The following is a 25,309-nucleotide window of genomic DNA, read 5'->3' on the forward strand; positions in this document are numbered from 1 at the left end:
AAGTTTGAAGTTGAGTAGGAGAGAGATACTTAGTTCGCTTGCCATTGCCCTCTGGCTTCTTAGAATGATCATAGTCCCTAGATGGAGGACGTTTCCTTCCTTGGCCCCCTTGGTCATCCTAGACCCCTCTTTGTCTCGCACGGTAAGTGCTATGCTCCATTTTTCTGGACGTCCCAGTTGAGTGCAAATCCTCAGCAATGATTGCTGACTCCATCATCCTCTGAAGAGTGTCATGCGGATACACCTTCATACTCTTTCGAAGCTACGGTTGGAGACCCGCTTCGAACTTTCGTCTCTTTTCCTCGTCGGCAATCTTCATGAAGGGAGTGACCTTCAGAAGAACCGACCAATACTTGTCCACATAAGTCATTACTCTCTCATGTTCCTTCTGGGCGAGCCAGTCCCATTCCTTCCGTATGTCCTGCTCGAAGTCAGGCGGAAGAAACTGTTCATAAAATTCAGATTTGAATCTCTCCCAAGTTCTGGCCTGAGAACCTTCCAGAATCTTGGCTAACCACCAATTACTTGCCGTTTCCTTGAGGTTCATCCCCACATGGTGCAATTTGGATCTTTCTGTGAAGTGCCCATTGGTAAAGCCGACTTCAAACTATCTGATGAAGGACGGTGCTTTGAAGATATCTCTCCATCCGTTGTAGGTTTCGAACTTGATGTCCTTGTCGCCCGATTTGAAAACTCTCATGCGATGATGAGACTTACGACCATGCTTCTTGAATCGAGGCTTATCTTTAGGTTGATGTAGGGTAGTAGTAGTAGCGGCTTCCTTCTTCTGGCGAGAAGATTGAGAAGTAGAAGTATAATCAGGAGAGTAAGATGGAGATGAGATAGAGATGTCCTTGCTCTCGTCTAGCAAAGAGAGAGCTTTTTCCTGGCCTTTCCTTGGAGTAGGCCGATCATTCCGATCCGAAGATCCTTTGTGCACATCGACACGTTCTTCTTCTCTTTCCTCCTGGAGGCCCGGCGGCATCGGTTCCATTCGTTCTCTTCATTCCGCCCAAGAGCTTTTGGACATCCGGCAATAGTAAGACTTGTTGCAAATCCGCAAGCTGAGCTCGCACTTGTTGAAGCTCCTCTTCAACGCTTCTCCCTTGGCTCGACATGGTTCTTCCCGTACTTCCCGGAATCGTCCTTCTTTGCAGAGAAAGAGAGGAGTCCAAGCTCTGATACCACCGTCACAATACGGGAGCGTACACGAGCACTTAGAAATCTGAAAAATAAAATACTTTGCAAATGTGAGAGAAGGGACAAGATCGACACAGTATTGGGGACCAGAAGATGGATTGGTCCCCCCCCTTCAAGAGTATTCTTTATTCAGGGAGAGTCGTATACAAGCACAAGAACCCGAGGAAACCCCTCCATTCTGTAATCTTAGACCCGAAGGTCGTTCTTTCCTGTAAAGGACTTAGGCACGAGGCCGTACTTTCCCGTAAGGGACTTAGGCGCGAAGCCGTACTTCCCGTGAGGGACTTCCCGTAAAAAGGGAGATTCTTGCAAAAACAACCACACAAAGCAACAACTCGCAATGCGTATCGACAAATTATACCTGTCGCTCCTCGCTCGGTCAAACGAGCTCCGTACTCCGTCGTCACACAAACCCTCGCAGATTCCCGTCGCCACACTTTGCTCCAAAACCTCAGCGCTGGCACTTCCTGCTACTCCTTGCGATCCTCCCATTAGCTGAACGCTACCTGCCTCTTTATAGGCCTTGGCACCCGGCGGGAATAGGGACCAAAAGCAAAAGCTCTGGCGCTTCTAGAGAGAGGAGAGAGAGAGATCGCTGTTTTCAGCCCATCCGTACAGCTCTCTTGCGTAGGCTTTTTTTTTTTTACGCAAGGATTTGGGGCCTGCTTTATTTTATTAATAAAAGGGACCGGTCACTTAAAAGTGGCCGGCCACTTTTAAAATAAAGTGTGAACCTGTTCAAACTTTTAAAAACCACTCAGTGAGTTACAAACTAATGCTACACAAACACATTCCAGGTGTCCCCAGGTGCAGAACACGGCACAAATGCAATGCAGACATAGATTCCTCGCGGGAAAGCATCTACCCTCCCGCAAATGTCCCTGCTTTTCGTAAAAAGCTTCTTTGAACCCATCTTTATTCTTGTGCTTGCGTTCTTACGCGTATTTTCTTACTCAGTTCGGATTTCCTCCTCAGCCTACGGTATGCCCCTTTCTGATGCACCCGTCACCCATCATGTGACACATCAGGGGCACTCGTAACCCGGCCCTTTCCACCGAACTTACGGAAACTCCTTCGCGATGTTTACCGTCACGGTGTCACCCATCAAATGACACATCAGAGTTGTCCGTTCTTGATGGCATTTCTTGTAGCTACAATCTTTTAACAGTTCTTAGTGTACACAATAAAATATCCTAAAAAAAGAAATTAATCATTAAAAATAAGAAAATAGTCCAATTAGCAACACTTGCGCTCACACCAAGGTTGCTTTTTCCCACCTCACGTCGATTGGTTGGCCGCTAAGTACACGGTCCGCTCTCAATGAGTAAAAAGAGGCACAAGGGGAGGCTGGACAACCTCTTCTTTCTTGGGATTCCTGTCACTCTTCAAAAACACGATTAGGAATCGACACGCCCAAGCGAACTTGGGTTCGTGCGACCGCAACAAGCAAAAAAAATCTTGTGATTCTTGTGGTTCTTTCCTTGAGTGATACACAACACTGCCAAAGCTATGATACCAATGTTAGGTGCAACGGAATGAATGTTTGCGCTTTGCTAAAGATGAGTGCTCCGAACTGTGCTCAAGGTTCCTTTTGTTCTTATGGAAGGTAGAGCCTTCCGTTCTTCATGAGAAAATGCTATGATCACAAACAAAGTGAATGGACACTGTGCGTGCAAGTGTATGAGACTGAGAGATAGAGAGAGAAGAGAGATACGACACTAGAGACGTTGTAGAACCCTCCTCCGAAGGCCCCACTGTCATCGGCGAGAGTGGTCTACTTATGATTGCACAATCTGGTACAAACTGAATGCATGGGACTGATGCAAGTCTAGGCTATGTCAGCAATGACGACGATGACGACGAGACCGACCTAAGGGCTGAAATCTGCAATCTTTCTACTGTTGTCCAAACCGCTATGGGCTGAAATCTGCAAATCTTGTATTTGTTGAATTCTGACTCTATGTCGATGGCGACGATGCGACGATGACGCGCTGAAAACACAGATGCTGAAATCTGCGTTTTCCGGGCTGAAACTCTAAACCTTGCGGAACCTGACCGAGCGGCGAGGAACTGCTGCGGGAAGGTGAGATCTGCGAGGTTCGGGACTTGATCTGCGGGTACTAACGGCTGAAAGCTGAAAACGTTGATGGTCCTTGACTTTCCGTCGCGGTAAAGGTGCAAAACGCTGGGGCTAATCTGCAACCAAAAACGCTAGGGCTGAATTTTGGTCCTTCTGTCGCCGGGATTCTGCAAATGCAAAAACGCTAGGCTGATCTGTTGTGTCTAACTGTTGCCAGGTTGATCTGCCATGCAAAATGCTGGGGCTGATCTGCAATGGAGAAAACGCCAGGCTGTCCTTGGCTGAAAACGCTAGGTCTCCTGCCCGGGGGGGTTCTGTTGAGAAGTTGCCTGTTTAGCGTGGAGCTTCTGCTGCCTCTTATGCCATTTAGTGCTAACTTTGGTTTGCTTATATATTTTCTTAGCAAAATTGCCCTACCTACTTTTGTTGGAAAGTCACTTAAATTAATAAGTGAAAAATGTCAAAAATAGGAAAAATAGTGGAAAATTCCCCTGATGGATTCTGATGGGAATACTGATGATCATGCTGTGTGCAACCAGAGGATATGCATCTATACTATGTGACTGGGCACGCACGGTCTACGAATAGACTCACAAAAGTGCCAGATCACTTCTAAGCTAGACTGACTGGACTGACTGAACCTTGTTATGTTGTAGCTTGTCCACGGACACATAGGGTTGGATGTGTCACGTGACAATTTGTTTGCAGGTGTACTTCCTCTTAATGAGGGAGTAGGAGTAGAGGAAGGCATGAGCCTCTGCAAGAGAAAGCGCTCTGAGGAACTAGAGCCAGATCAGCCCAAGGGAAGCGTTGGGATCACTCTACAGATTACAGTGAATTACAGCCTACTCTAGCCCGTATACGTCGGGAAAGTCATCGTTTACATGGAGATTTTGTCTGTGAAGCCTCTTACTTTGGTTATGTTGCCAAAATCGGGCTAGAGTAGGCCATTTTGCAGCCCAGTAAATGCGGGACAGCTCGTAGGAACTTACAGGTTTTCTCCCAAATTTTAGAAGAATAAAGAAATACCAAAAGGGGCGCCAGAATTTGGGGCCTACACAGTGTAAGCGCTCTATCTGCCAAGCCGTGTTTTTTTTTGAAGTGTTAATTCAAGTCCCAAGTTCATTTGCAAAGTTTCTCTATGTTGTGAAGTTTTTCAACTAAAGAATCGGGTGAGCTAAGGTCTACCGCCCTACGGGCGGTTTCAAAGTATGAATCGGCATGGCTGCTCTCTCGGTCGTCTCGGCCTAGAGATCAACGAATGCTGGAGTGTAAGGTGCAGCAGAAGTGAATGTTGAACTTTTCTCAAGATAAGTGCTCCGAACTGTGCTCAAGGTTCCTTTTACTTAGAGAAGGGAGAGCCTTCCGTTCTTTAATGAGAAAGTGCAAGTGGTCACAAACAAAGTGGATAAACACTGTGAATGAAGGTGCTGAGAGAGAGAGAGAGAGAGAGAGAGAGAGAGAGAAGAATACGACACCATACAAGTTGTCAAACCCTCCTCTCAAGGCCCTTCTCTCAGTGGCGAGAGAAGTCTATGCTATTGATTGCACAAAAACCGGTACAAGATGATGATGCAAAGTGTGTCTAGGTTGGAGTCGACGGCGACGACAATTGCTACTGAATGCTGGCTGGAAAAACGCTGATTTGATGGCTTCAAACGAGGCTTTATCCGCTGATTTGAACTGCTGAAACGCTGAAGTTTGATGCTGCAAAAACGCTGGAATTGGAGCTGATCTCTTGAGACAGCTAATTCCAATGTTGAAGGATTTCAGCTGCTAGTGTGGGAAGATTTCAGACAGCAAACTAGACAGAATTCAGAGACTAGACTGAAATATGGATACTGAAATAAGAATCAGACTTATACACTGGAATAAGGTTCAGATTCAAAAGACTGGACGAGAAATAAGTATCACTGAAATATATGCCATGATTGAGATTACAGATCAAGATTACAGTGAATATGATTACAGAGAGAGAGTACAGCCGACAATACTGCTACTGATGTTCAAGTACAAGTATAGCCCAAAGCGCTAATACAAGTGATAACAATTACCAACCCGAAAATAATGTAATGGGCCCTATTTATACACTTCGGGTTTACTGTAGTAATTACTCTAGTAATTGCTGAGTAATTCATTGCCCATCGTCTAAGAACACGTTCCCACATGGTGATTATCCAGCCGTCTACATCCTTCCCTTCTTTCTTGAATTTTTGGCAAGATTCCAAAATTTCCAAAAAATTCCCGTCGGATCCTGATGTGAGACTGAAAAATCAATCGTCTGGTTCTGGTGTGGAACTGAAAAATCAATCGTCTGGTTCTGGTGTTGGGATGCAGGAGCTCAAGAAGGACAAGGATTGCGGAAGGCAGCGGGAAAGGCCAAGGTGGAGCTCTCACCAAGCCAAGGTAGAGCTGTCATCTCTCCCTGCCTGCTGAGAAGAAAAGTCGCCACTGAATTCTGAGATGGAACTACCCAATATCCTTCCATTGGACCGTCTTCCTTTTGCCTTTGCTCTTTGATCGGAATGGTGTCTGAGAAGTCTCAGCACCAGCATTCTCCTTCTGAATCAGTCGGTAAATGGCCTCCTGCTCAAGCTGATCCCGCCGGTCTGTGGTCATCTCTACCTCATAAGGCATGAGAGAATGATAAGTTTTGGTGTCAGGATCATAGAGTGTACGCCTGCCCTTGCTCAGTCTGGTTCTGGCCAACTTATGACAATGTGAAGCAGTATGGATCCATCCTTCTGGAAGAGGCTGATTTGTTTTGACGCGAGCTTCGAAAAGAATCTCAGCCATCTCTTTGTATTGCGGTGCCAGACCCGGCTTTGCTACAATGTCTTTTTCAGGCAATTTGGAAGATTCGACCGTGAGTTGTAGCAACTGATTAGTAATCCTGGTCAATCCTCTGACTTGAATCTTCCACTGGCCCATACACAGCTGATCCTATGCAGCTCCTCCTTCATTGCCTGAATGTCATTGATTTGGAGAGCATCATTGAACAATGTCTGCCAAGTCTTCCATTCCACAGTTGATCGCTCATACCAATCCTGAAACTCATCAGTTATTTTGAAATATGTGAGTCGATCAACTGGTTCTTGATGTTGAGGATACAGTGCTGGAAAGAATCTTGGCAGCTCAGTTTCTCTTGCTGGAACAAGATATAAGAGAACTGGAGAATCGGGCACAAATTTCAGGAAATTGAGAACAGCCTGGTTCTCCTGCTACATCATCTTCCTGGTGATTCTCACTAGCTGGAACAGGGTTCGGAGAGCAGTTGCCTGTGCTCCTACTGACATTCACGTTTGAGGTCCTCTGCTAGTGGCTATGTGGTCCTCAAGAATGGCTTTGACTCTCTGATCCAAAACACCTCTAGCACCTTGCAGTTGTACCAGAACTTCCTTCAATTGTACCCTAACATCCTTCATGCAGCGGTAAGTTGGTTTGTTACCCAACAGAAGTTCTAATTCTAGAGCTAAGGACCGACAATCTGCAGTAGACTGCCTTTGCCAGTGCGGGTTTGTCACTTTCTCATCAGCATTGAGTATCCATTCCGGAACTCGTTCCAACAACTGGACTGTACTAGGATGCGCAGGTAGTCTACAAGCTTCTTTATCATGGAAAGCAGCTGACTTCCAATGGTCTACCATTTCCCTGGCTCCCACATATAGTCTTTGAAATCTTTATAAATCAGTCCAGAGAGCATCATCCTCCAGATACTGTCTGGTGATGGAGGCCTGTTGATGTCTCAGTTGCTTATTCAGAGTAATGAGCTGCAGTGAATACTGATGATCAGCCATTGGTCCTTCATCCTGAACCTTCATTTTCCCTTTAGCCTCTCTGCTGTGATGGGACTGATTAATTGGCTGATTCCCAATGTTACTGGGCTGTTGCTCTTCAGTCTGCTGATTACCCGACTGGTGCTCTTTATCCTGTCCTTCCTACTGACCCTCATTCTGGTCTGGCTGGTCTGGCTGTGACTGACCTCCTTCATCTGGCCCTGTCCCTCCAGTACCAGGTCTTGGAGGTGGAGATGGTGGTGGGGCATCATCATCATCCTGTGTATGCCCAGTTTCTTGATCATCCTCCTCCTGATCAGCTTCATCTTCTTCATCCGGGGAAATCTGTTGCTCAATATAATCCATTATAGCTTGGTTCATCAGAGCATTATTGAACTCGCCCACCTTATCCTGCAAATCGCTCTGCATACTTTTCATCAAGGACTTTAAATTTTCTAAGTCAAAAACAGCATTGCCTGAAGGGTTAAAAATTTCAGACAAGCTATTGTAGATGTATCTGTCAGTCAGCAAACGCTTCAAAGCTGTATGGTGCAATAGCAGCTTTCTGAATTTCGCCCGCTTCATCCTGAGCATCGTTTCAGCTCGCTCAGCAGCTCTCAGCGCTTCATTCCTTTGACTTTTGATGATCATAATTTCAGACTCAGCCTTAGCTAACTTTTTGTTCAACAATTCCTGAGTCCTTTCTGATTGAGCTTCCAGTACCCTGTGTTGTATGTTCTGTACCTCCTGGGCTTTCTGGAGTGTTTCAATCTGATGTTGTGCTTCTGCCAAGTCAACTTTAAGCTTTTTGACTTCGTCTTCTGATCCAACAGCCTCCACCAATTGTCCCATACAACTGACAATGGTATTCCAAGAAGACTGTATCAATAATGAACATCTGTCTTTGACCGTGGTTGGATCAGAATCAACAGGTTCATATATTGCCACTGGAGCCTCGTAGGGTAAAGTTGCATAATCAGCTTTGTTGAGCAAAAGATGCCCTCTCAATTTCTGAGTTTGCATTTGCTGCAACTTATCCTGTTTTACCAGTTGCAGAGGGTTTCCAGTAATGGCAGGAACTCCACCAGACAAAGTTGAGAACGCTGGACCTTTCCCTTTGTCTAGTTGACTCTTGCCTTTGTCCCCTGACTGGTCTAGTATCTTCTCAACAGTGACTGGCTTGACATGATCTTTCCCAGATCCAGTAGCAACTGTATTTTTGACAACTGGCTGATCAGGCACAATCTTCTGAACAGATTGCTGCTCAGTTTTACTTATCTCAGCTTTATCAGTGCTTACTGCCTTAACCTGGCTTTCTATTTGCTTCAAGAACTCACTGCTTTTTGTCAGTGTAATTCTTTGCTTCTTTGAACTGTCAACTTCTTCTGCCGTGGCTTTTCTTTTCAGGTCATTGGAGACCGTTTGATTGTCTGTTTCCTCGTCGTCTGAGGACAGTTCAATCTTCTTTGGTTCAGAAATGGGCTGCTCACTCCAAGCCTACTTTACCTGCTCATTAACATTTGCAGCTGTGGCCCAATACAGGAATTGCCAGACATACCATGCCTTGAAAACAGTTTGAGATTTCAGCTTGGCAATCTGTTGGAGTACATTATGCGAAAGTATTTGACAAAGGTTGATATGGACTTGTGGATCCAGTATCTTGGCTAACAGCATAGCAAATAATTTTTCTGACACATACGTTGGGTTGTTCTTCAGGCTGACTGCTTCAGCTACAAACCTGTAAGCAGCGGAGGCTTCCAGTCCTGCTACTGGAACTCCATGAGCACTTGCCTTGCGCTTCTTTCTAGCCGCTTCATCCTCCTTCACAACGATACTTATTTGCTGCGCAGTTGCCACAGACGGTTTGGGCTCATTAGGCATCCGAAATGCGAATGCAATGGCTTCTGGTGTCACTGACACCTTTCTACTATTTACCATAGCACTGTTAGTTTCAGCATCAAAGGAATCAAGAACTTGCTTGATGATATCTGCATCAAAAGCAATCCTTGTAGCTTGCAACACAACTCGCAGATCCCAGAGTTGTAGCAGAGTCATTGCGTGATCAGTAAAGACATATCGTTGGATTTTACTGTATGGAAGAACGGGAAGGCTTGCCTTTGCCTCAGCAACTATAGCCTGGGTTTCTTCAAGAGTTTCCTGCATCTTCCCTGAGCGTTTCCTTCTACCCATACACTGTGAAGTCGACGACGATGAGACAAGCGAAGGAGAAGATGACTTACTTGTATCAAAGCCGTTTCCCGGTGTCGCTGGTAAGACTGTCTGACAGTCAGCTGTCTCGTCAGAGGTCGAAGTTTGCGGCTGTAGTGAAGAAACCTCGGAGCTCGGCGATGGCGAATGGTTAACAAGAGGAAAGCGTTGCGCAGGAGATTTATGGGAAAAAATGCTAACTCTCCCGACTGTTATACGTGTTCGCGCCATAAAAGCTCCACCACTCGTCGCTCCTAGACTTGTGTGCGTCGTTGCTGTCGTGGCAGATATGCATTGGACAAGACTACGACCCATCCTTGTAATAATTATCACTGGCGTGCCATTTGATCGTTGGACACTTAAAATTTGGGAAGTGTGTCCATACTGGTACTGAACTGATTCCCAGTCTGGTGCAACCATACTGGTAATGATTCTAAGATCAGACTGATCTGGTCATTCTGGTACTAGTTCTGAAACTGGAACTGGTTGCACATGAAAAAGTCCAAAAATATCTGATTCCGGTATCTCTTGATCAACAACCTCTAGTTCCTTAGTTTCTTGTTCTAACCCAGTTTCTTTGGTCTCTGAATAATAGAGCTTGATCTTTGCTCCATTATACACTCCCGACAACATCAATCCAGATAAATCTTTCAATCTGACTGTGCCATTGGAGAAGACCCAATCGACCTCAAAAGGTCCTGCCCAGGCAATCTTCAAATTCGACTTCTTTGGACCCAATCTAGACTGATATAGAAGCACTAAGTCTCCTTTCTGGAATTCTCGAACTTTAATTCGGCGATCATGCCAGTGCTTCCTTCGTTGTTGAACAATTTCTTGTTCCAATATAGCCCTTTGCCTGAGTTCATCTAACTGCATCAGTTTATCCATCCTTTTCTTAAGGTTATGGTTGAAGTCTAATCCATACTTCACAGCCATTCTCAGACTGGGGATTACAAACTCCATAGGAACCACTGCTTCAATCCCATACACCATTCTGAATGGTGTCATTCCAGTAGTTACCTTATAAGCTGTCCTAAAAGCCCATAAAGCAGTCTGAAGCTTCAAGTCCCACTGGTCTGGTTTCTTTTGCACCACCTTAGTGAGAATAGTCTTTATTGTTTTGTTGCTACTTTCAGCATGTCCATTGCATCTAGAATAGTAAGGAGTAGATTTATGATGCTTGACTGAAAACATATCCAATAGGATTTCCATAGTATCATTGATAAAATGTGTTCCTTGATCGGTCACAATTTCTACTGGACATCCATATGGACAAACAATATTCTCAAACAGAAACCTTGCAGTTGACTTGGCTGTGTTGTCAGGAAGAGCCTTAGCTTCAACCCACTTGGTAACATAGCAAGTAGCCATCACGATATACTTGTTCTTCCTGGGAGTCACCTTCTTAAAAGGTCCCATAAAATCCAGTCCCCGTTTCATGAATACTCCCAATGGTTGTATTGGCATTAAGGGAGTCATATCTGTAGCTGTTGGTCGGCCCATTCTTTGGCATATGTCACAAGTTTTACAAAAACTTCTGACATCAGCAATCAGTGTTTGCCACCACAAGCCTGCTTGCAGAATCTTCTTGTAGGTCACTTCGTTGGAAGTGTCCACCAGTCTCGCCATTATGCGCTTCTGAAATGACTTGCATTCTTCCTTCCATAGGGACACATCTTCGAAGTATACCATCCACACCTAGTCGATAAAGTACTTCTCCGATGATAGTAAATTTCAGGCTTCTTATGATCAGAGCTTTCTTCTGATTCTGTTTCCAATCCTCTGGAAAGGTACCATGGAAAAGGAATTGATAAATATCATACCATTCAGGATCCACTGATTCTTCTGCTTCTAACAGGAATAAATCAGCATCCACTAGCTCATCTCTCAGAGGTGATTCTGAATATCCCTCCGTACTTCTGGAAAGAAAGTCAGCTCCACAGTGGTTTCGACCAGGCTTATGGAAAATTCTGAATTCAAATTCCATAAGGAACATCAGCCTGCCTTGAATAATAACTTTGTTAATCAGAAACAGGAGAGCTTGATGATCCACATAAAAATGGAATAACTTCCCCAATAGATAACGCTTGAACTTCGTAGCGCTAAAAACCATTCTGAGGGCTTCTCTTTCAGTAGTCGTATAGCCTTGTTCAGCCTGACTGAATCTCCGACTAGCAAAATAGACCGAATAGTCTGTTCTGCCATCTACCTGAGCTAATATTGCCCCCATTGCCAATCTTGAAGCATCTACATGTACATGAAAAATAATATCCCAATTCGGTTGCCTAAGGACTGGTTTACTGGTAATGGCTTTTTTCAAATTCTGAAAACTCTCCTCACACTCAGCAGTCCAGTTGAACTTATTGGTCTTCTTTGTAAGCTCATATAGTGGTACTGCTTGAGAAGCAAACTTGTGTACAAATCTTCTATAGAAATTCACATACCCCAAGAAAGAACTCAATTCTGAAGCAGTTCTGGGTGCTTTAGCTTGCTGGACACACTGTATTTTGTCATTAGCCATTTCTATTTCATTGTGGGAAACCACATGTCCCAGTAGCTGTCCCTTCCAGACCAGAAATACAGATTTGAATGGATTCAAACAAATCCTTTTCTCCTGACAGCGTTTAAAAACCATCTCTAGGAATAGAAGATGTTGTTCCTCATCTGAATAGACAGTGAAGTCATCCATGAAAATGGCGAAGAATCGATGAAGAAATTCATTAAACATCTCCATCATACACCGCTGAAAAGTAGCTGGTGCATTGCACAGGCCAAAAGGCATCACCAGATACATAAATGCTCCCCACTCAGTGATAAAAGTGGTCTTGGCCCTATCTTCAGGAGCAATCTGTAACTGGTTATAGCCGCTATAACCATCCATGAAGCTATACATCTCATATCCTGCGATCTCATCAAGCAACATATCAATAAAAGGTAAGGAAAATGCATCCTTAATGGTCTGGGCATTTAGTTTCCTATAGTCGACACAAACTCTTAATTTCCCATTCTTCTTAGGAACGTCGACTATAGGAAATAACCAATCACTGCTTGCTATTTTCGTAATGAACCCAGCCTTGAGAAGATTATCAATCTCCTCCTTGACCTTCTTTGCATAATTGGGGTTCATCCGGTATCTTTGCAATCTTATTGGCCTAGCATCCGGTTTCAGTGGTATTCGGTGCTGACAAACTTCAGGATCTACTCCCTTCAAATCTGTATGTTCCCAGGCAAACACATCTTTATAGTTCTGGAACATTTTTCGTGCCTTTTCCTTCATTGTCAGTTTGAGGTGCTTGTTGACTTTGATCATTCTGGGATTTTCCTTTGATCCCAAGTTTCACTCCTCTATTTCCTGATCGTCTGGAAGCAACCAGTTTGGTCCGCCTCTTTTTCGTTTGGTCGATTCTTCAGCGTAGTCCCAAGAAGGTCCATTCATTTCTGAATCATTATTCTGATCCAGTGGGTACTCTTCAGAACATACTGGTTCTTCCATTACACTAGTATCAGCTGGTTCCTCCATTCTTCTAGTTAGCTGAACTGTTCTTTCCCCTGCATTGACTTCAGTAAACTGATCAGGGAATTGTCTCTTCTGCTTGTCAGCTTGCTCTTTGTTCAACAAGACTGCATTCAAATCAATTTCTGTCAAAGGAAATATGTTCATAGCTGCTAGCATTCGCTCAATTTTCTTGGCTCTATATTTCTGACACAACTCCTTCGGCCTTAGTTCCTTTTTCCAGCTCCTGGTGTTGTTGGTTTGGATTTTGATTCTGCCACTGGCCCCTTCTATGGTCAAAGTTTGGTTTGCGTAGTCATGAACAGCATGTGTTGTTTTTAACCATGGGCGGCCTAGTAGCATTCCATATGCTCCCTGCACATCCAAGACTAGGAAACTGGTTTTGAATTTCTCCCTCCCAACTCTTATCTGCATGTTTTCAATCATTCCCGTCGCCTGTACGACTCGATGATCTGTCATTCTTACTTTGAATGGTGATGGTTTCATGTTAGTGATACCCATTCTTTGCTGAAGATGGACTCCCATTATATTGACTCCTGCTCCTCCATCCAGTATGACGCTTGAGAGAGGTTCCCACTGCTTCCTGACCTTATAGTCTACCTGAATAAGTGGAACTTCATCATCTCGGACAATCGTCGGGTCCACTGTTCTGGCCTCTGCCTCAATCTTCCTACGTTGTCTGATAAAATTGGCCACCTCAGGCAAGGTCTTTCTTATATCCTCCAGCTCTACAATCAGCTTCTGGATTCTATCACAAATTTTCACATGAATTTCCTCTCGCTCTTGGTCAGACTGATTGTCAGAGCTTGAAGAATTGGTGTCTTCACACTGCCATTCTTCTTTAGCAGTACTTCTACTCTTTCCATCCACTCCCATTTCATCAGTTAGTCACTGTACTACAGCCAGCATGGTCTCTGTCATGGCCGGTACGGACTGATCTTTATCAGTCGATTGGGCTGGTATCTTCTGAATGACTCTAGCTTCGGAACTTTCTGGCTGCTCTGACAGCTTCTTAGCTAAATCCTCTGTGATTTTAGCTGCTAGTTCCCGCTACTCTTGCCACTCATCTACCACCTTTTCTTTACCTTTGGCCTTCCAAACTTCCCTTTGTTGAGCCCACTTGCTGCTGTTAGGATTGACTGGTACTTCTGAAATGTCTGGAATTTCTTCAATAATCAATCCCTTGCTCCTAGTAACCACCCTGACTGGGACTGGCTTTGGTGCCTTAACCTCAGTAGCAGTCGTTATCGATGTATCTGGACATTGGGCTGCAAAATGACCATACTTCCCAAAGGTATAGCAATTCATGCTCCTGGTCTGGAAGTTGCTTCTTCCTCTTCCTCTGCCCATTCTTGGTTGGTATCTGCCACGTCCTTGATCAATGACCAGTACCACTGGTACCTAGTCTTTCCTCTTGAGCTACTTTGATTGATTCTGCCTTCACTGGTTCAGTGTAGGCAACCACTGATAGATCCTTTCCTTTCTTAAAATGGTGAATTCTGATGCCACAATTATTCCATAGGTGACCAAAGGCCTTGCAGTATGTACATTGTGGACATTCAGTGGAGATGTGGTCCTTGGATTTACATCTTGAACACCAAGTCTCCATTTTTCGGACCGGCTATCTTGTGTGGCTAATTTCTGCAATCTGCCTAGCCATTTCTTCAATCTTCTTGGTCCATGATCCCTTCTTTGATTTCTCCTTTGTTCGTTCATTGGAGCTGCTCTCGGAGCGGCTGGATGTTGCACTGGAATCGGAAGCTTGGCTACTGCTACTGGTCCTTCGCTTCTTGTGGCTCTTCTCTTTCCTAGCCTGCTGTTCTAGCTTTAATGCTCTTTGAACCAGATCATTGAATTTCTTTGTAGGGGCTGGTACTTCTTGTTCCCTAAGCTTCTTGCTTCTGAACCCATTCAGAAACCATGTCCTCAATCTCTTCTCAGACGGCGGTTCTTGCAACTGCCTGGTCAGTTCTTTTATCTTTTCTACATAGCTGCGGACTGACAAATTCCTCTGTTTGATCTGATCCAGTTCATAGAGAATATCCTCGTCCCCTCGATTGTCGGAATATTCAAACCTGAAGGCCTTAAGTAATTTGTTATATGATCTCAGCTGGCATGCAAGATAATGGTATTACCATTTCCTCGCTGCCTCCTTCAAGGTTTGTGGAAAATATTCCCCCAAATCATCTTCATCAATGTTTTTTAGTTCAGCATACTGCTCGAAAGCTTGTATGTGAACATCTGGATCGTCCTTTTTCCCTCCTTTGAATATGGGAAAGGAAATCTTCAGGGAAGCTGTGTAATCATTTCGATTACCGCTGATCCCACTACTTTTCTTCTTGGCTTCAGAATGACGCTTGGGAACCTTCTTACAATTGTCTGTGTCAGCAACCCAATCAATCTCTGTCTCTGTCTCAGTATCAGTATCTTCTCTGTTTTGTCTGTCAGCAGTACGGTGACTTCCCTTTCTGCCCTTGATATGCTCATCTCTCTGGAGAGACTGAGAATTCTTGGAACTCTTTGCCTTTCGTGCTTCCCGTTCTGCCCGTCGGCGTCAAGAATGACTGGGTGTTGTGAGTCCAGTGCCTCATCAGCCCGACTATGCTGCTCCTGAGCCTCAGTGTCAATCATTTTCTCTTGCTTGGGGTCAGACTCTCTTCCTAACTCCTCAGTAATGGGATCCACACGAATGGTAGATTTCCGGCCACGATTGGATTTTGGTGCCATTGCTGAAAACTTCAACTGGGAGAAAAGTCTTTCAGTCAACAAGCTTCAGCTCATCCCACCATGATCGCCAAAATGGAATTGGAGCTGATCTCTTGAGACAGCTAATTCCAGTGTTGAAGGATTTCAGCTGCTAGTGTGAGAAGATTTCAGACAGCAAACTAGACAGAATTCAGAGACTAAACTGAAATATGGATACTGAAATAAGAATCAAACTTATAGACTCGAATAAGGTTCAGATTCAGAAGACTGGACGAAAAATAAGTATCACTGAAATATATGCCATGATTGAGATTACAGATCAAGATTACAGTGAATATGATTACAGAGAGAGAAAGTACAGCCGACAATACTGCTACTGATGTTCAAGTACAAGTATAGCCCAAAGCGCTAATACAAGTGATAACAATTGCCAACCCGAAAATAATATAATGGGCCCTATTTATACACTTCGGGTTTACTGTAGTAATTACTCTAGTAATTACTGAGTAGTTCGCTGCCCATCGTCTAAGAACACGTTCCCACATGGTGATTAACCAGCCGTCTACAAACGCCAACTCTGCTGGTACCAAAAACGTAGAATTTGCTGCAGGTGCAAACGCTGATCTGCTATCCCTTCAAACGCTGATTTGCTATCCCTTCAAACGTTGATTTGATGTCCCTTCAAACGCTGAAGTTTAAGGCAGAAAACGCCATTCTTAAGGGCTGAAAAACGTTGTTAATGCAGGCTTGAAATCGTTGTGGATAGAGGCTTCAAAAGCTAATCTGCTGGCTTGGAAACGTTGGCCAAGGGCTGTTGAAAACGCTGACTTTTAGCTGTTGGGAAAACGCCAGCCTTCAAGGTTCTTGCTTGAGAGAGAGTAAGAGAGATGCCTGCTGCAAGTGGCTTATCCAGCCGTCTACAAACGCCAACTCTGCTGGTACCAAAAACGTAGAATTTGCTACAGGTGCAAACGCTGATCTGCTATCCCTTCAAACGCTGATTTGCTATCCCTTCAAACGTTGAAGTTTAGGGCAGAAAACGCCATTCTTAAGGGCTGAAAAACGTTGTTAATGCACGCTAGAAATCGTTGTGGATAGAGGCTTCAAAAGCTAATCTGCTGGCTTGGAAACGTTGGCCAAGGGCTGTTGAAAACGCTGACTTTTAGCTGTTGGGAAAACGCCAGCCTTCAAGGTTCTTGCTTGAGAGAGAGTGAGAGATGCCTGCTGCAAGTGGCTTTGCCTGTGCACTTTCCTCCTCTTCTACCAGATAAGCCTAGCGCTAGGTTTGCTTTTATATATGCTTAGTTCATTTGCCCTACCCAGTTCCCAACAAAAGTCACTTAAAAATAATAAGTGAAAAGTGTCAAAAATAGAGAAAATAGGTTTAATGCACTAAAAAATGCTCCTGATGGATTCTGATGGTAATGTTGATGATCATGTTGTGTGCAACCAGAGGATATGCATCTACTCTAAGTGCCTGGGCAAACACGGTCTGCAAACAGACTCATAAAAGTGCTAGAACACTTCCTAAAACTAGACTGACTGGACTGAACTGAACTCTTGTCATAAAGTAGCTTGTACACATAGAGTCAGATGTGTCACGTGACAACCCCTCCTTTTTCAAGTGAGATACTGGTACCGAGCTGCATTGCTTCCTTGTAGTCTGCCAACAACTCTAGGTAATCTTTGAAAAACTCTTAGTCGACCAACATTGCTTCGTGGGTTCCTCAATCCTTGAACTTCAAAAAGTATTGTCTCACTTGTTTCTTCGAACCATGTCGAAACCAATGCAACAACACTTGCTCCGGCTCCATAACTTCAGCTTCATCGATGATCTCCAACACTTTCAACCAAGAAACATGGAAAACGTTGTGCATTGACCATGAGTTAGACATGTGCAATTTCATTGAAGCTTCATTTATCTTTTTAATGACAGGAAATGGACCATACATTCGTAAAGACAACTTGGGACACTTCTTTCCAACTTGAGATTCACTCCAAACCAGTTCACAAAATTGACACGGCCCGACGTAGTTCCATGCCCACAGGTATTGGCCCCAAAGACTGACGCCCCTTTCGATAGTTCTTTTTGTATTAATCTGTGTTCAAGTACAAGAGAGCGAGTAGGTGCTCACTCTCAAACTCTAGGTCCAGATGCTCTGAGAAGTGAGACCTTGCCCACTTATTAAAGGTACAAGGGATGCCCAAAAGTAGAGCCCCAAAAGCATTAAACTCAAAAGCTCTTAATTCAAAAGCATTGTCCCAAAAGCTTTCAAAAAGTAAAGCATTTAGTCCCAAAAACTGTTGTAAATCAGCCAGCTCTTTTTTCGCAATTTCCGTACGAAAATGCCACGTCAACCCTGTCAACACATTGTGCCGCGAATTCCGGAGGCCCGTACAATGCCATGTGTCAGCCTGTTGGTGCATAATCCGGGACCTGCGGGTCTGTGTGTGTCCGAGGCTAGCCATGTCACCAATTTATGACAGCAACCACCGAGTCGTGCAAAGGCTGAGAATACAAAACGCTGGCTGATCTAAGCTGGAATTGCAAAAACACTGGTTGTCTTGGCTGAAAACTGAAAACGCCAGGCTGAACTACTGCTGGTTGGTCAATGCGGCGAGGAACTGCAACGGAGAGTTGCGGTCATGCGAAGCTAAGGGCTGAAAACTGAAACGCTGGTGGCTGTGGGCTGAAAACGCTGAACTGCTGATGCTGAAAACGCTGGGCTGAACTGCTAAGAAAACGCTGGGGAGCCTGAGGGTGCCTACCGGTTTGCTACGGTGCCTGCCCTTTCTGTGTCCCTGCTTCTACTGAGTGCCCAATGGGTTTCATTTATAGGAATTATATGTTGGGTAGGACAAGCTTCCTAGCAAACTTACAAAAAGAATTCCAAAAGTCACTTTTAATAAAATGACTTATAAGAGGTGGTTCATGCGGTAAAATGCATGCATGATGTAATGACTGTTCTTGTGCAAGAGAGGGTATGCAACTATGAACGGCCTGGACATGCAAGTCCTACTAGAGGCTCGCAAAGTGCAAGGCTCAGTCCTAAGCTAGGCTATGAATGATGCTAGACTATGGCCCACGTGGCGCAAGTGAAGTGCGCACGTGACAAGCTGACCTATTGACACGCGACTTGTTGTCACTTTGGGAGCATGTCCGACTCCACAAAGCATAAACTCAATGCCATTGCTAATGCATAGTCACATCTCCCATCCCGAATATATCAGGCTGATGAGAATCTCCGAGCTTAGCCGAACCAGGCGTAACAAACTTGCTCCTGAATCAATGATCCAATTCTGCGAATAGCACTCATCAAGAGCCAATAACGCATCTGGACTCAAATCAACAATGAAATCTAGAACATTTGACAGCTGCAGCACATCAGAAACAACCTCGGAAGGTGGACACTCAACTACATTGATCTCCTTGATTTTCACACTTCTCTTTGGAGTGTCAGACTTCACAATTGCTTTACCCTTCTCACGTTGACAATCCTTCTTGTAGTGACCTTTCTTGTGACAATAATGGCATTCGACATGCCTCATGTCGCGTCCGCGACTCTTGCTTCTATCATTCTTGCGATCCTTTGATCAATCACAATTGCGACCTCGTCCATCTCTTTGCTTGTTACAACCATGACCACCTGCCATGTATGCATCTCCATGCCCATCATTGTCCAAAGACTGACGTCAAATCTCCTAAATGAGAAATGCATAGTAACATCACTGAAAGCAAGTGTACCGCTAGGTGCAGAGTTACTAATGGCAGTGTTGAATGTATCCCATGACGAAGGCAAAGAACATAGCAACAATATGGCTTTCATTTCATCATCGAAATTCAACCCCTTCGATGTAAGTTGTGTAAACAAGTTATTGAACTCATTCAAATGCGAACTGACGCTTGTGCCTTCTTTCATGCTAAGGCGCATAAGCTTCTTCATAAGAAAGACTTTGTTAGAGACGCTCTTATCATCCCACGCTGAGCATAATGACTCCCATAAATCACATGCTATAGTTTTCTAGTAATGGTGAAGAATAGGGACTCACCAAAATGTAAACGAATTGTGGCCATAGCACGAGCATCTAGACCCTCCCACGGATCCAAAGTGTACTGACCCTCTCTTCATTCTTTCAATGTCGCTGCAAGGCCCTTGTTGACCAAGACATCAAGCATACGCTACTTCCATATCATAAAATTTGTGCCATCAAACTTTTTGACATAATAGTCTTCTTTCTCAGAAGAACCGGCCATGTTTAACAAGAGGTACGTGCGAGAGAATGAAACTAGGTTCTTATGGCGAAATATCTGAAAATTTTACCAGTCTCCTTTGTACGGATGTCAAAATCCCACAAGAAACTCAGCGTAAATCAATGCGTAATGTACCAAAAAAACAAGATATGAACTCCATGATAAAATTCGACAATCTCCTTTGTACGATGGCCTCGTGTGTCGCTGAGGCTAACACTGACTGTCATTGGCCGTATTGTCAACCAAACTAGGCATGTAGAAAACAATGCCTCAATGGCAAAAGCGCATACTGATGCAAACCCGATTGACTAACCACAGTCAATACATCCTAATCTGATGCCGTAAGGGTGCTCGAGGGATCGCTTCAAAAACCTGTATAACCGCAAGGATCTCGGACATGAGAATCCCCCAGCTCAACAAAACCTCACAACGACCCTTAACAATGGCTGCATAAACTGTCAGTACATCAATTTAACCACATTCTAGTTTTACATCCACAATGTGAAACTGTGACTGTCAACCGTTCTGGCGGCTGTCTGTTGTGTGACTCACAGCCAGCAGACCTTCAATGACCATACATCAAGACCTGTATGCAATCCGATGAGAGAGTCTCTCTCTCAGACTGTACCTACAAACAAAGTATCTGTGTGGTCTCACCAAAATGCTCTACTCAGAGCTCACACCGCGCGGGACGAGGAGCTGGAGATATGTGAGAGCCACACGCAAGTCGTAGAAGCACATGTACCTGTACCTGTGCCTGTACATGTCCCGGTCACCTGTATCCGATCATAGTAGACAAGGTAGAACGCACTATGGGCTGCCCACATATGCCCAAACTGTGCACGAGTCATGTGCATACACGTAGGTCAGATGTCTATTGATCTGAGCCGCAGGTGGGATGCTCCCACATGCACAAAATATGGCTGCAAATGCTCGGACTCCGGACACAGCGGACATGTGGGCTTTTCAACCCTTAAATACATTAGGACACACTTAATTTCTTGTGAGAGAACTTGTTTATACAAAAAAAATGACATCTGAGAGGATTGGCAAACACCCATTGAGATGACGGCTACTTTATGGATGGGTGCTTCTACACTCATATGTACATCGTATATGCGCACGCGTGTGTGTGCATGTATGTATGTAATAAAGTACGCACGTACATATTAACATACGTACTATGTGTGTGTATCGTCATATGGTCAAAGAATTCGAATCTTACAAGTAGTATGAGGGGGGAAAACACTTTTCACATTAGCATGTGAATCTAGGTGCGAATCAAATATCGTGGACTACTTTATATTGTAATATGCAGTTCCCAGCCATCAGATCCATTAAATTCAACCCAACATGAATGTATGTGATTCTGGATGAGAAGTTTGTGAATTTTATGAGACTCCAATAGACACATGCATCTAGAGTCAAAAGAATTCAAATCTTACTAGTAGTATGAGGGGGGAAAACACTTTTCAAATTAACATGTGAATCTAGGTGCGAATCAAATATCACGGACCACTTTATATTGTGATATGCAGTTCCCAACCATCACATCCATTAAATTCAATCCAAATTGCCGTCCTTGTATGTGATTCTTGATGAGAAGTTTGTGAATTCTATGAGACTCCAATAGACACATGCATCTAAAGTCAAAGAATTCGAATCTTACAAGTAATAAAACACTTTTCACATTAACAAGTGAATCTAGGTGCGAATCAAATATCATGGACCACTTTATATTGTGATATGCAGTTCCCAGCCATCATATCCATTAAATTCAACCCAAAATGCCATCCTTACATGTGATTCTGGATGAGAAGTTTGTGAATTCTATGAGACTCCAATAGACACATGCATCTAAAGCTTCCAGAGAGCGGTGGAAACACGCTCAGAGGTGAGATGGGAGAAAATATGCGGGAGATCATAGATGGCCACTAAGTGGTATGATCTACGGTTATGAGACGATTAAAACTTTTAAGGATGTTCACGCTAGTATCAAGGACAAAAAATTGTGGAAAAATTCCATTGCTTTTAATGCTATGCTAGAGTAGGAACATGAATCTAAGAAGTACTTTTTAAACTTCGATTAGAAACAGCCTGAACATAGAACCAGGTCCATGGTAATCAAACAATGGGTTTTTGAGAATAAAAGGTTTATTGATTTATCTATTTCCAAGAAGTTGACATTGGTGGAGATGGCTCCATTTTACATTGAAAAGAATCACCTTAGAGCACACTGGATTTTTCACAACCGCAAGGAGGGTACACATGGGGCAGTATTGGGCATTTCCTAAAAACATCTCGGCTAGGTGGCACAATGTTATAAATAAGAATCAATGGTTTACCATTTGTTTAAGGCCGCCCTTTTGATTTTACTAATCTCGGCATTTAGGCTTTTACCTCTAGCCCTAAAAGGGTTGGCTCTATGGGATTCTTTGAAGGAGATATGAACATGGTCATAGAAATAACAGATAGATGGCAACACGGGTAGAATTATCTTGGGACATGAGAGAGTAAAACGGGATGAGCTTGTGTACTGAGATAATCTTATAGATATCTCTATAAACACTAGAAACAGATAGAGTAATAGTCAATGTAGTGACTATTCCAGGGTTGCAAAATTGGAGAAAATATGCATTTCTTCTTTTAAAAATTACAACATCAAAACTAAGAACACAACTTCTAAATAATCCAGCGAAAAATTAAAAACCTTACCTGTATTGACAGCCAAATTGCCTCCATAACCATAATTTCCTCCAAGTCCAGATCAAAATCATCCCCTCTGCCATAAAACCATAACAGCTTTAAATGGCGAACTTGTACAAGCAGTAACTCTCTCAATGAACTTGCAACAAATTACAAATAATGCCAAGGTAAACCTGTTAAGCCGCTGGAAAGACGAACCACGCAATCGGCCTGCAAGGCCTGGCAAAAGAGCCACCCCTTCAGGCGCAGGTTCTACCCTTGTTTGAGGTGCAGGCACCTGCTCTGGGACATTTTCAGTCTGACAAGCCTGAACTGGCTGCGGCATCATATTAGTATCATTCAGTACACCGACACCCTGTTCTCCACTTAAAACCACCTCCTGCTCTTCCGTACCATTTGAGGGGAGTGTGAAACCATGCAAATTTGAAAAATTTCGCCTGAAGCGATCAGGAACATTATCTTGGCCCTGAGCCTCTTCTCGTCTTAACATGCACTCCTCCTCATCAAGCAGCTCCTTCTGACGGATTCGTATTTTTGCCTCTATCACTTTTTGCTCTTCCTGTAGAGATATCACAAATAGAATAAGTGGTTACAAGTCTTCAAAGAGAAAGTGTGGCCGTGAGTGTGAGACAAATAGAGACAGCTTACAGCTTGCTCAACACCTTTCTCCTCAACAGTCTTTGCTCCTCGGTACTCCACCACGTAACTTGATGTCTTGCAAAATGGACATCTAGATTTATTAAGGTAACCATAGACATTACCTTAAATTTCTTTTTCTTTTTTTTATTGGGGGTTGAAGGATACTGCGTGGGTCTGGCAGAGTGTGGAGATTTAATCTGCAAGAAACATTCTGCAGATTGCAACCAGTGATCAATATCAATGATGACAAAGCTTCATAATCTTTCCCTTGGCTAAAATCATAAGCAAACATGAATGTACAAACCCATTTACCCGTACAAATGCCTTTGGTACAACACTTTGACCTGTTTAGACTTGGATAGAACTGCAATAATGTTCAGATTATTCAGAACAAAGCAACCCAGAGAACAGACTCAAAAATAGAGTGGAACGAGCTTGCAAAAGAGGAATCTACCAGAAAGCAGATTGGGCACTCGTCAAGCTCAATTGCATTATCTTCTGCTCCAGGAAAGCAAGGAGCCAACTGCCCGTTAAGGATTAAACGTCTGAGTTTTCTGGGATCCACATCCCTGTGTTGGTATAAGCCTTGGGTGCGAGTGTATTGCTCATCAACCGCAGCTCTGCGTCTGCTAAACTTGTTACCCATGACAACTTGTTAATGTGCTGCAGCCTCCAGATCACCACCTTGTCGTACAGCACCTGGGAAGGAGATCTGATGCACGTGCAGATCCAGAACTTGCAAAGAACTTTGTATTGACAAGAAATCCTTGCACAGAACTCCAAACAAATGTTTTAAGGAAGCAATCCTGGGGTGGATTCCTGCGCAACGGCCCTAAGGATTTACGCTGTTCTCTTGAGAGCCAAAAAAAAAACTTTCTGCAATCTTGAGAAGATGACGGCCAAAAAGGAGGGAGGAGAGAGGGAGTGCAGCACAAGCAAATATGATGGGTCCAAAGGAATGCCTGTTGAAATGACAGAAAGGAGGCAAAGAAAAGCCTGTTGTCACAGAAAAGAGACGGAGCTGTGTCTAAGCAACCAAATCTTGCGTGATACAGTAAAGAACAGTCCGAGGTGTGATGGCAAGAGGCCAAAAGAAAGCTTCTAGCCGAGAAATGGCAAGAACCAACCACAAGAGGCAATATTCCGCACTAAGAAGGATGTATGTCCAAACAACCAGGAGTCTGGCTCGTCAGGAACACTCTTGGCGTCCTTCAATCAGCCAATCCACTCGTCTCAGTTCTTTCAGCACAGCTCTTGCTGCAAACTGGAGGTGCGTGATGGCCCTTCCACAGTTTCTCCTACAGAATCTTGGATACAGCCTGTTGAGGCGCTTAAGAGAGTGTGAGCTCTTTTGCAACCCGGATACAGGCACCCAGAGAGACATTTGAAAGCTGACGCATGAGTATCAATGAGGCCATGACTGACTGTTACACGCCATAGTCACGCAGCTTCCATCAACCTGTTCTTCAATGACTTCTACCTTATCGAGGACTCCTTCCATCTCCCCACAGTTGACAAAGAAGACAATCTAGCAGAGGAATCGACAATCTGAACTTGTACGCAGCAAATGTTATTACATACACGGCAAGTAATGGCAACTCTCTTCCTTGCAGAGGACCGTATATAGTCGCCCACTAAAGCAAAACGAGACTTTAGGAATCCTATTATCGCCATGGCCAGAACTCGTACGTGATGAATGCACGGTGTTCTACCCCACTCTCAGAATAAATTGCAAGTTTCGCACGAGGGGACGATGCTAGCGTAAAGAGATTATGTAGGCAGAGAAAGGGGCGTCGTAGCGAAAGCGTGGGGAGCCTTATTCATGAGGAGAGGCGACGATAATGATCGTGTGCGGAGGGTCAGACACCATAGCCAGACCTCGATTTGCAAAATGCATAGGGCGATGATGATGACTCATGATGATCAGGGAACAGTGGTTACCCTCCCTAAGTTGAACCAACCTTAACGCCGGGTAGATTGCCAAGTAATACTACTGCCACCTCAGCAAGAACCTCCATGCTGGCAAAACGTGGCAATTAAGCTCTTGAGACGTCTTGCTCGATGCTGGGTTGATCTGATATCGTCTATCTGTATTTCTAGATGAAAGCACTTATTAAGAGAGTGTTCACCCAGTTCACCAACGCCCGCAATGAGGTAACTCCACCAAAAGACATGTAGCATGATCTAGCCGATCCCATCAAAAATGACATGGATGTCTTTATTCAAGG

The 25,309-nt window shown here is 44.1% G+C and overlaps 1 protein-coding gene across 2 annotated transcripts in view; it reads right to left on the reverse strand.

Annotated features, from left to right (window-relative positions):
• The window catches only part of LOC147452807 (E3 ubiquitin-protein ligase DA2L-like), a 47,317-nt gene extending 22,284 nt beyond the window's left edge, over positions 1-25,033 (reverse strand). The window contains exons 1-7 of one of the 2 annotated variants that reach the window (XM_086518379.1): positions 23,536-25,033; positions 23,394-23,445; positions 23,247-23,292; positions 23,091-23,172; positions 22,836-23,001; positions 22,616-22,754; positions 22,452-22,518 (exon numbers count right to left, since the gene is read on the reverse strand). In XM_086518379.1, the coding sequence (XP_086374505.1) occupies positions 22,452-22,518; positions 22,616-22,754; positions 22,836-23,001; positions 23,091-23,172; positions 23,247-23,292; positions 23,394-23,445; positions 23,536-23,727 (744 nt within the window). In that variant the 5' untranslated portion in view covers positions 23,728-25,033. Of the gene's footprint in view, positions 1-22,451; positions 22,519-22,615; positions 23,002-23,090; positions 23,173-23,246; positions 23,293-23,393; positions 23,446-23,535 lie in introns of both variants that reach the window. The other variant, XM_086518377.1, reaches the window with a different exon arrangement.
• Positions 25,034-25,309: the final 276 nt, after the last annotated feature.

This window comes from Adiantum capillus-veneris, chromosome 8 (genome assembly GCF_014529385.1).
Source record: "Adiantum capillus-veneris isolate H3 chromosome 8, ASM1452938v2, whole genome shotgun sequence".
Taxonomy (NCBI): domain Eukaryota; kingdom Viridiplantae; phylum Streptophyta; class Polypodiopsida; order Polypodiales; family Pteridaceae; genus Adiantum; species Adiantum capillus-veneris.